Genomic DNA, 11895 nt, shown 5'->3' with positions numbered 1-11895 from the left:
CAGGGAGAGGAGTGGATCGGGAGGGGGGGCGCGGCGGCGAGGAGATGGGGGATCCAAAAGGAGGAGTGGTGTGTGGTGGCGGTGGATCCAGAAGGGAGAGAGGGAGAGAAGGTGGAGAAGGTAGGGAAGTGGGGCGTGGGGGTTGTGTTAGGGCTAGGTGGGTGAGAGGGTGGGGGTGAGGGCTGCCGTTGGATCCACGAGCATCCAACGGTGCTTGATGCATGATCCGTGTGAGATGGCTATGGCCCAATCAGAACAAAGTACACGTGTATAATGTTATGACCATTTAGCATTGGACGTTATGACCATTCAAAATTGGTCGTGGTCAAATAAAAATAAAGTGTAAAATCATATCACCATTTTAATTTTTATGTTTTGAGTGTCCAAAATGAATTTTTTTTTGAGAAGAAGCTATCAAATATTTGCACGAGGTGCATCTTGGAATTCCAAACAAGGTTGTCTAAGAGAGTTTTCATTTTCTTTGCATGGAAAATTAATTTTTTATGTTTCGAGTGCCCGAAATGAGGTTTTTTTGTGAAGAACCTACCAAATAATTATAGCAAAATTGGACCAAATCATTTTTCTAAAATACTAGGCCATATTTAATGCACAATTGACCAAATGGTTGGGTGTAAAAAGTTTTGATCCACCTCTGGTGAAAAAGATAAATTTCCGCCGATTCAGTTGGAAGCGGGTCAAATTTGAGCTGCAGCTACCTCATAGTTTGCTCTTTATTTTTTCAAAAAATCATTTCTAGGTACATAAGTATCTACTTAATCAGAGAAACGTAGAAAGTTTTCCAATATTCAACCCCTAGCTAGGAACGATCAAGCCCGACATTTTGACCGCATTTTGAAACAGGCATAAAATATTCTAAAAAATAAAAAAATTGGGAAACCTTCTCATTGTGTCATTATATGTGACCAAGTTTCCAGGAAAAATAATAAACTTGTAATACGGCAATTATTTTAAAATAGTGTTCTCAAAAATGAGCTATCATGCATGCAGATTCATGGCTTTCAACCCATTCATGGCATAGTTTGTTCAAACGATCTCATATCGTGCACAAGGGTGCATCTTGTAATTCCAAACAATGTTGCCTAAGGAACTTTTCAGTTTCTTTGGACGAAAAATTCATTTTCTATTTTTTCGAGTGCCCAAAATGAGTTTTTTTGTGAAGGACCTACCATATATTTGTTGCAAAATTGGACCTAATCATTTTTCTAAAATACTAGGCCATATATAATGCACAATTGACCAAATGGTTGGGTGGAAAAAAAAATTATCCACCTCTGGTGAAAAAGACAAATTCCCGCCGACTCAGTTGGAAGCGGGTCAAATTTGAACTACAGCTGCCTCGTAGTTTGCTCTTTATTTTTTCCAAAAATCATTTCTAGGTACATAAGTATCTATTTAATCAGAGAAACACCAAAAAATCCTAGATTCAACCACTAGCTAGGAACGGCCATTCCCATCGTTTTTACCATAAACGGGCATAAAAAATTCAAAAAAAATCAAAAAATTGGGAAACCTTTGCATTGTGTCATTATATGTGGCTAAGTTCCCAGGAAAAATAATAAACTTGTAATACGACAATTATTTTTAAAAAGTGTTCTCAAAAACAAGCTATCACGTGTGGAGATCAATGGCTTTCAAGCCAAATGATCAATCTTATAGCCACATTCATGGCATAGTTTGTTCAAATGATCTCATATTGTGCACAAGGGTGCATATTGGAATGGCAAACAATGTTGCCTAAGGAAGTTTTCTTTTTCTTTGGACGAAAGAACCATTTTCCATTTTTCGAGTGCCCAAAAGGAGGTTTTTTTGTGAAGGACCTCCCAAATAATTGTTGCAACATTGGACTAAATCATTTCTCTAAAATACTAGGCCATATTTAATGCACAATTGACCAAATGGTTGGGTGTCAAAAGTTTTGATCCACCTCTGGTGAAAAAGACAAATTCCCGCCGATTCAGGTGGAAGCGGGTCAAATTTGAACTACAGCTGCCTCGTAGTTTGCTCTTTGTTTTTTCCAAAATTCATTTCTAGGTACATAAGTATATATTTAATCAGAGAAACACCAAAAAAAATTCCAAGATTCAACCACTAGCTAGGAACAGTCATTCCCGCCGTTTTGACCGCATTTTGAAACGGGCATAAAAAATTCAAAAAAAAACAAAAAATTGGAAAACCTTCGCATTGTGTCATTATATGTGGCCAAGTTCCCAGGAAAAATAATAAACTTGTAATACGGCAATTATTTTAAAAAAGTGTTATCGGAAACGAGCTATCACGTGTGGAGATCAATGGCCTTCAAGCCAAATGATCAAACTTATGGCCAAATTCATGGCATAGTTTGTTCAAATGATGTTATATTATGCACAAGGGTGCATATTGGAATGGCAAACAGTGCTTCCTAAGGAAGTTTTCTTTTTCTTTGGACGAAAGAACCATTTTCCATTTTTCGAGTGCCCAAAAGGAGGTTTTTTTGTGAAGGACCTCCCAAATAATTGTTGCAAAATTGGACCAAATCATTTTTCTAAAATACTAGGACATATTTAATTCACAATTGACCAAATGGTTGGGTGTCAAAAGTTTTGATCCACCTCTGGTGAAAAAGACAAATTCCCGCTGATTCAACTGGAAGCGGGTCAAATTTGAACTGTAGTTGCCACGTAGTTTGCTCTTTATTTTTTTCTAAAAATCATTTCTAGGTACATAAGGATCTATTTAATCGGAGAAACACCAAAAAAATTCCAAGATTCAACCACTAGCTAGGAACGGTCATTCCCGCCGTTTTGACCGCATTTTGAAACGGGCATAAAAAATTCAAAAAAAATCAAAAAATTGGAAAACCTTCGCATTGTGTCATTATATGTGACCAAGTTTCCATGAAAAATAATAAACTTGTAACAAGGTAATTATTTTAAAAAAGTGTTCTCAGAAATGAGCTATCAAGTGTGAAGATTCATGGCTTTCAAGCCAAATGATCAATCTTATGGCCACATTCATGTCATAGTTTGTTCAAATGATCTAATATTGTGCACAAGGATGCATCTTGGAATTCCAAACAATGTTTCCTACGGGAGTTTTCATTCACTTTGCACGGAAAATTCATTTTCCATTTTCCGAGTGCCCGAAATGAGTTTTTTTTTGTGAAGGACCAACCATATATTTGTTGCAAAATTGGACCTAATAAATTTTATTAAATACTAGGCCATATTTAATGCACAATTGACAAAATGGTTGGGTGTCAAAAGTTTTGATCCACCTCGATTCAGCTGGTTGGGTGAAGAAGATAAATTCTCGTCGATTCAGCTGGAAGCGGGTCAAATTTGAACTGCAGCTGCCTCATAGTTTGCTCTTTATTTCTTCCAAAAATAATTTCTAGGTAAATAAGTATCTATTTAATCAGAAATACATGGTTTGATGGCGAGACATCGAGGTTTGGACGGTGGCAAAGGGCCCCAACTCTAGAGCGCGTAAGCTCGCATGCCCGCCGCATGGTCACCGCGTGACCGTGACATTGCCATGTGTTCTGGGCGGCCTAAGCATGTCTAGTGGGTTGGGCACTCACCAGGTAGGTGCTAGGAAGAAAATTACAACATAACATCCTCACGAGGAGACCGATCGATGCTCAAACATGAATTAGCAGCCAAGTGTTTGATTAGCGGTACGGGAAATGTACATGGCTAATGGGCGTGAGTTTTGGCTGAGGATGATCAGTTACTAAGAAGACCGTCTTCACAAATTTTCAGCTCAAAAGGAGGAGCCTAGGTGGTACTTGCTTTGCAAACTACCACACTGGACATAACTACAAATGTTGAAGCTCGGTTCAAAATAATGAATGGATTGAGCTAACATTTGGTGGAGGATGGTTATTTGGGCATAGGAAAGCACTGTAGAAACTGGAAACTATTTGGACATGCCAAAGTGGTACTTCCTTCACAAACTGCTACTCTGAACAAAATAGGAAAATGAATATTGTTGAGTTATTTTTGAACTAGGAAATGAAGGTTTTTGACATATTTGATGAAGATATGATCCAAACAATTTATGAGAATTATTTGGGAATTTTTGGAATAACAGAAATATAGGTTACTTCACAACCTAGGGCAAAAATTGACACATGGACATGACGCATAGGCAAAACTGATGAGATGGCACCTAGTCATCACAACCCACCACAATCTACAAGGCTATGGCCATCTATATTGGTCGTTAACAACTAGAAATAAGGCAGCGGACCAGCCTTGTTTGCTTTGTGACCATTTCGTGTAAGGAAATTACGACCTTTCTGAACAAAATGGTCGCAATGGTTTAGGGTTTGGAGCCCCCCGAATAGCTTTTGACCAATTGGTCTCAAATGGTCATAGATCTATGACCAATTCTTCCAGGGTCACTGACAGAAGGTCATTAGTTGACATATTTCTTGTAGTGGTGCATCAAGAGCGCTCCCGGTAGGCTCAACGCTGGCAACGCCGCCGACATTCCCTCCAAGTGTGGCGTCAACATCCCCTACGCCATCAGCTCTTCCGTCGACTGCTCTAAGATTTGCTGATCAACCAATGGTCACCATGTGTATGTTGAGGTCACACACACACACACACACACACAGACACACACACACACGAATAAAAGCCTTCGTATTATCTCATGGAGGAGGAGGTGGCGGATGAGGAGGAGGATGAAGAGGAGCAAGTGGGGCAGGAGGAGGAGGATAAGGAGGAGGGGGAGCAGCTGTAGAAAGCAGAGCCCGTGAAGAAGGAGGCAGTGGAGCCAGAGGGGAGTAGATGGAGGTGTGGCTGTCTGCGTGCTTCGCCGTGCCGGATGCCAAGGTGGAGTACGAGGCCGCCCAAGCGATGGAGATGGTAGAACAGACCGCCGTCCATGATTCCATCTAGGACGAGGTCTATGTCGAGGCTAACCGACAGTTCATCGGAATAAAACAGGCGGCGATGGAAGCACTGTTCATCGAATTGGACGGGAAGGCGGAGGTGGAGGAGGGGACAGAGTCTTCACACGCGCAGGAGCTACCGCACTTTCCCATCTACCTAGCCCCAGGCAAGGAGACCGTCAACATCTTCGACAATAGTTCTTTTAGCTATGTACATAGTACATAGGTTTTTATTTACATGGCTGTGCTATTTGGGTACGGAGGTACGAAATTTGAGTTTTGTGGTTGTGGCGGACGTTTTTGGTGTGCTGTCTGGTCACTCTCCGCGGATGCGTCCGCGGGTGTTTTGGGGGTCTGCTTAGTGTGTTTGTGGTTGGAGATGCTCTAATGATGCATCCATCGACAGTAGTAAATCACCATGAGACATCCTGCTACATTGACGGATGAGGCACTTACCATTAAAAAAAAGCCGAGTGGACTATGGCACTGAGTACTTGCACAGAGGCAAATTAACATCTATTCACTCCAGGTGAACCACGGGGACATTGACATTTGGTGCTGAATTACAAGTCTCCCAAGTGCACATTTTTGCTTTGTGGTAATTTAGAATGTGTATTTGTAAAACAACTGAAAATATATTAACTAAGAATATATTTATACATGCATTTAGATCGAATATCGTCCGGTTTCGTACCAACTTAGTTGCATTGATATATTACTAGAGTTAACGTGGAACGATCAATTTCGTTTCTGAAGGTGGTGCACACACGAAAAAGACAGGCAAGCGTATCTTGTGAGGAAATAAGAGATAGTGTTCCTTTGTTTTCTCTTAGAACAAGACTGGCAATGGCATTCCCCACAAATAAATTGTAACAACAACAACAACAACAACAATAATAATGACTATAATAGTAACGACGACCAAGAAGATGATGGACATCAAGGTCTTAACATGAACATGTGTCCTTTTGTGTTTTTGAGTTGCTAGAATCGTGGGATCACCTTCGGATAAAACATGCATGATGTACAAATAAAAATTCGGAATGTAGCTCTGAATATGGTACCAATGAATGTTAAGCTGTGATATTGGGACCAAGTAAGGCAAGGTAGATGATCCCCAGGCATGCATGACCACATGCACAACTAGATTGATATAGTTCACTTGTCGAGCTCATCATAATTAATGCACTCAACTACCGAAATCACTGATGAAGGAGTACTCTTTGTAAATGTCACTCACACCTTCCCATGGTGCAACATGTGTTGAACTGCATGTGCGCCACTTGTCGGAACCAGGGATTTTTCCTTTTTCGTAGATTTTTTATTCAAAATGTTTTATCTCTCAACCATGTGTCCAAATCCTGAACCATTTCACCGTTGGATTCCTCACATCGAGATCTTCAAAACTAGATCGTATGTTGATAGGTTTCGACGACCTTTTTTTCACGAAAAAATCGGACGAAAAAACCCCAAACCGAGACCACGGTTTTCCCTTTCCAAGAGCATGACCAAGCTTCTCGCGGAAGCAAATCCGCACCTCCACGAGAACTAAATTAGTGCCTCTCGTGGAAGGAAAAGAACATATTTTGTCTTTCTTGAGATGCATGGCCGTGCTTGTCGTGGAAGCAAATCCGTGCCTCCACGAGAAGTAAATTAGTGCCTCTCATGGTCAAAAAAATCCATGATTTTTCCCTCTCACATAACAAATTCATGACTCCACAAGAAGTAAATCAGTACCTCTTGTGGATGGAAAAAACATTTTTTCCCTTTTCCGAGATGCACGGCTGTGCTTCTATTGGAAGCAAATCCGGTTTCCGCTTGCAGGCTGAGCTATTGGATTCGGTAGGCCAGAGCGTATTTTGGGGAAAAATGATGACGTACGTATATGCACAGTTCAATGGTCGTGCTCACCATCATAGATGCACTGAACTACTCCATGGTCGGCCACTATATGACTGCGTACATGTCTTAGTCTCATAATTAATCTGCTGTGCTAATCAACCACATTCCACCGCTAGAACGCCTGGATGTAGTGCTTGGTCCATCCATCGGCCTAACCAAACGGTAACAACCAATCATCTCCTAAATGCATTAACACCCATAAATCAATTCCAACATCCAACAACCTAAATTCATGCATTTGCTGGTATCAATTGAATTGGCACACGTAGACACAATACTCGACACCAAGAAGCCCTATTTAAGCCCATGCATCCCCACGAAACTCCTCACCATTACAATCACTTAGCAAATCTAGCTATTTCATCATCTCTGCCTGAGCTCACCACCACTACTAGCGCTAGCTAGCTTGATCGTGATGGCCCATTCTGCTGTTGCTCAGGTCGTGCTCGTCGCCGTGGTGGCCGCTATGCTCCTCGCAGCCACGGAGGCGGCCGTATCGTGCGGTCAGGTGAGCTCTGCCTTGAGCCCCTGCATCTCCTATGCACGCGGCAACGGCGCCAACCCGTCTGCGGCCTGCTGCAGCGGCGTTAGGAGTCTAGCCAGCTCAGCCCGGAGCACCGCTGACAAGCAAGCGGCGTGCAAGTGTATCAAGAGCGCTGCTGCTGGGCTCAACGCTGGCAAGGCCGCGGGCATCCCCACAAAGTGCGGCGTTAGCGTTCCCTACACCATCAGCTCTTCGGTCGACTGCTCTAAGATTCGCTGATCGAGCACTTGCTGCCATCGCTGTTGCCATCGTCCCCTGCACCATCGTTGCTGGATCTACGCTTACTATGTTGAGGTCACACACACGCACACACACATATATATATGAATAAATGCTCTCATATTATCTCACTGCGTGAGAGAGAGAGGAGTACGTACGTCAAGCAGCTCTGCATGGCCGGCCCGAGTTTGGTTGTTCCTCCACTCCCCGAGTATGCTGTACTTTGTACCATGTGTAATTTTGATATATGGATTGTATACTCAGCTGATCAGCTCTACTTGCGTGCGCATGTTATTCAGCACTTTTGATATATGCAAGACTGGGAAAGCATTCCATTCCAGTTTGTTGCTCCAAGCAAGACGTAGGAATGAACCCCAACAATTTACTAGGAATGGGACTATGGCATTTCAGTCATTTTTTGGTTCCTCAACAAAACACACCCTAAAACTGTTTGTTATATATTTGTAATTTGTAATGATGGATCGAATCACAGTAATAAACCGGCGTTCTGACAGGGTATGACATAACAAAGCTTAGTGGACTACGGCACTAAATACTTGCACAAATAGAAAGTTAATATCTACTTTTCACTACAGGCGCACGGATGGACATATTCTCTCCATGCTAATTTGAGTCAGGTGTTTGAATTTTTCCAAAAATATACTATACCTTAAATATATTTATATATAAGCATTTATACTGAAGTTTGACCTTTTTCATCTCAACATAGCTCGATCTGTAATGGCTTCAGTAACCGTGGGATGATCAATTATCTTTTTCTATGTTGTATCCTCATCCACATGAAAAAAAGAGACAATCATGGGTAACTTTTCAGGGAAAAAAAGATGATGCTTATTTAGTTTATGAAAAACAGTTTTGACGATGACTTTCCCCACGATGACGGTTGGTAAAGCCTTTAACTATAATATGTTGTTTTTGTGTTTTTGAATTGACAGAATCGCAAGATCAGTTCAGGAAAGAAATAATGTAATGTGACCAAAATAAGCAAACATAACTTGCGGCAATAAACAATTTTTTTTCATTTCCTGATTGAGAGATTTATTCACTGCCTGCATTGCAACTATAAGTTGCACGGATTTTTCTTATTGTTTCAAGCATTTTAGATTGGATATTAAAAACTTTAATCAGACACTGTTTGAATATTACAAAATTGATGTCATTGTAAGTCTATGTTATCAATTACTTTTGCAGTTTTAGTAAATTTTAGTGATAGCCTTCAGCTTGGAGTACGTGGACTAAATGCTTATGGTATGAAAAATAACAAGAAAGTTATGTTGTGTCACATTGAAAGTGGATAGTTGATCGTCAGCTGCTTGCCAATATCGCACAACCACATAATTTCAGTCTTTTTCCATCAAAAACTGTACTCCCTCCGACCCATAATAAGTGTCGCATCTTTGAGCTAAGGTTTAACTAACCTTAATTTAAAGCTGCGATACTTGTTTTGGATCAGAGGCAGTAGAATTTACCAAATACAGTTTGGTATCCAAATTTAGATAACTATTCATCTTCGGTAGCAAATATGAACTCCATATGTTTATTGAAGTTCAAACAGATATATCTAATTTTATTCAAGTGATTTTAGTAAAAATGTGGCCGAAAATGTGTATCTCAGGGCTAAAAGTTCTAAAATTTTAGAATTTTCCGAATACAGATTGGTATGTAAATTTTGATATCATTTTAGCTTTGGCAGAAAATATGAACATATATTTCGATTGAAGTACAAATAGAAATATGTAAATTTACTAAAAAAAAACTGGTCTAACATATTTTTCCATAGAAGGCCTCGGTGCCAAAACTTACGGCGGGGCACGGCAAGATGTTTGGTTTCTATTCTCTTCATAGGCACCGCGCCATTGTCTTGCAAAATGTATGATTTATCATTTGGTCCGCCTTATTACCATCGCATCTCCATCACATACGTGGTTCTCAGGCCAAGGAAAAAGGTGAGCTTTATAGGATAAGGGCGTAGCTGTCAAAAACTGTTTCACGAGTCTCCGTTGCCCAAATTTGGGGTGTCGTAGATATTGCTAAGTTCCCCATGGCTCCTACTAGTACACTTTGAATCTATAGGAAGATGCATCCCGGGCTGGTATATTGAAGACTAGAAAGTCGATGTAAGTTGGTTTTTTAACTTTGCCCAAAGAAGTTGGGTTTTAATTCCTTGTAGCAGTACAAGGTAGGAGGTGTGTGTGAAATGAGAGAGCGGAGAAGTTTAATGACCTGCGCGGCAGAGGTGGCCGTTGGATCCATTTAATACGCCAGCGCTATTATAGTACACATCTACAACATCGTGGCCCATTGATTTGGTCCATGCTTGCACAATGCTCTGCCGACGATTTGAGGAGCTCGATGTGCCGACCAAAACAACGTGGGTGTGTCTAGAGACGGAGGGAAAACTTCCAGAGCTGATAGCATTGTAAATTTAGTTACCACTCCCTATGTTCATGGATAAGTATACATACAAATTTAAAGTCCATTGAAAAGATAGAAGTACTCCAACCTCATTCCTAGTAGCGCCACTTGTGGATCAAAAGACCATAGATGGGAGCGGTGCAACGCACCCATATTCCGCTATAGGATCCGGATGCGCCAAAGCCATTTGCATAATAAAGTCGATATTTTATAACACAGAAGCGGAATATAGGTGCACCGTGCCATACATAATACATGGTAGATTTACCCAAAAGACATGTCTTCATATAAACCAAATTAATCATTAAAATGCAGTCCTGAATATTGCATCAATGAAGGTGATTGAACGGTGGCCCTGCACGAGCAAACCAAATTAATGCACTCAACCACTCCACAGTCGATCATTGTAGGAGTACATGTCGTTATTAATCTGCGCTGCACACGCTAATGAACCACACTGCATCGCTAGGTACGCATGCTTGGTCGATCAATGGGCCCAACCCAACATCCAACCGTCTCCCAAATGCTTTAATATACCCAGCAACCTAATCCAACATCCAGCGACAAACATTTATGCATTGGCTCACACCAATCGAATTTATCCCTGTGGACGCAATACTTGCCACAATCATAGTGTACAGTTTACTTACTACAAATGGTATCACATGTTGGTTAGCAGCTCTATTTAAGCCCATGCACACCCTACGAAACACCTCACCGGTACAATCACTTAGCAAATCTAGCCCATCTCACCATCTCCAGCTGAGCTCAACACCACTTCTACTGCAAACTCGATAGGGATGGCCCGCGGTGCAGCTACTCAGCTCGTGCTGGTCGCCATGGTGGCCGCTATGCTCCTCGTAGCCTGCGATGCGGCGATATCCTGCGGTCAGGTGACCTCTGCCTTGAGCCCCTGCATCTCCTATGCACGCGGCAACGGCGCCAACCCGCCTGCGGCCTGCTGCAGCGGCGTCAGGAGTCTGGCCGGTGCAGCCCAGAGCACCGCTGACAAGCAAGCAGCGTGCAAGTGCATCAAGAGCGCTGCTGGTGGGCTCAACGCTGGCAAGGCCGCCGGCATCCCTTCAAAGTGCGGCGTCAGCGTCCCCTACGCCATCAGCTCATCTGTGGACTGTTCTAAGATTCGTTGATCGACCACTTCTTCTCATCGTCGCTGCATATAGCTCCAGCGATCTACGCTGAGTACGTTGAGGTCATACACATACATATACATATATATGAATAAGTGCTCTCATATTATCTCACTGCGTGACAGCGAGAGGAGTACCTACGTCCGGCCGGCCAGCTCTGAATGGCAGGCCACACTGTTATATTGATGTTTGGTTGTTCCTTCACCCTTTTGAAAGGACTCATGGGTTTGTTCTTCTTTGTACCGTGTGCACTTTTGATATATGGATCTTACACTAGTAGAAAAACACCTAATAGTCCCGGTTTTTAGTAACGGGCCGTTACTAACACCTCCACCCATTAGTCCCGGTTCAAACAAGAACCGGGACTAATGTGCCTCCACGTGACTCTGTGCGCCGAGCCCAGTCAGGGGGCCTTTGGTCCCGGTTGGTGGCACCAACCGGGACCAAAAGTCCATATTTTTTTTTGGGAAAGTGGCTGCTTTAGGGGTTTTGGGGGTTATTTTTAGGTTGTTATATTAGCTAGCTAATAGAGAGAAGTGTCCTCTCTTATATCTTCGTCCTTGGTTTACCAACGCTGCTGCTATATATGTTCATTTTACCCGCTGATATAATAACTCATGCATGCTCGCATAAATCAGCATATATAATAATAAGTACTCGTCCTACTAATCATGCATCATCATACAACTTCTACTCGTTATTAATAATAAGTCATACGATCATCATCCTCATAGTGATCGAACCCA

At 41.9% G+C, this 11895-nt stretch overlaps 2 protein-coding genes across 2 annotated transcripts; both read left to right on the top strand.

The window, feature by feature from the left end:
* Positions 1-7129: 7129 nt before the first annotated feature.
* On the top strand, positions 7130-7842 carry LOC123068471 (non-specific lipid-transfer protein 4.1-like). Its single transcript, XM_044491052.1, has one exon. It carries the CDS (start codon positions 7218-7220, stop codon positions 7563-7565), a length of 348 nt encoding a protein of 115 aa, XP_044346987.1. The 5' UTR covers positions 7130-7217; the 3' UTR covers positions 7566-7842.
* Positions 7843-10619: 2777 nt separating this feature from the next.
* LOC123068470 (non-specific lipid-transfer protein 4.1) lies at positions 10620-11387 on the top strand. Its single transcript, XM_044491051.1, has one exon. It carries the CDS (start codon positions 10802-10804, stop codon positions 11147-11149), a length of 348 nt encoding a protein of 115 aa, XP_044346986.1. The 5' UTR covers positions 10620-10801; the 3' UTR covers positions 11150-11387.
* Positions 11388-11895: the final 508 nt, after the last annotated feature.

This window comes from Triticum aestivum, chromosome 3B (assembly GCF_018294505.1).
Source record: "Triticum aestivum cultivar Chinese Spring chromosome 3B, IWGSC CS RefSeq v2.1, whole genome shotgun sequence".
NCBI lineage: Eukaryota > Viridiplantae > Streptophyta > Magnoliopsida > Poales > Poaceae > Triticum > Triticum aestivum.
This window is presented reverse-complemented; position numbering and strand designations above follow the sequence as displayed.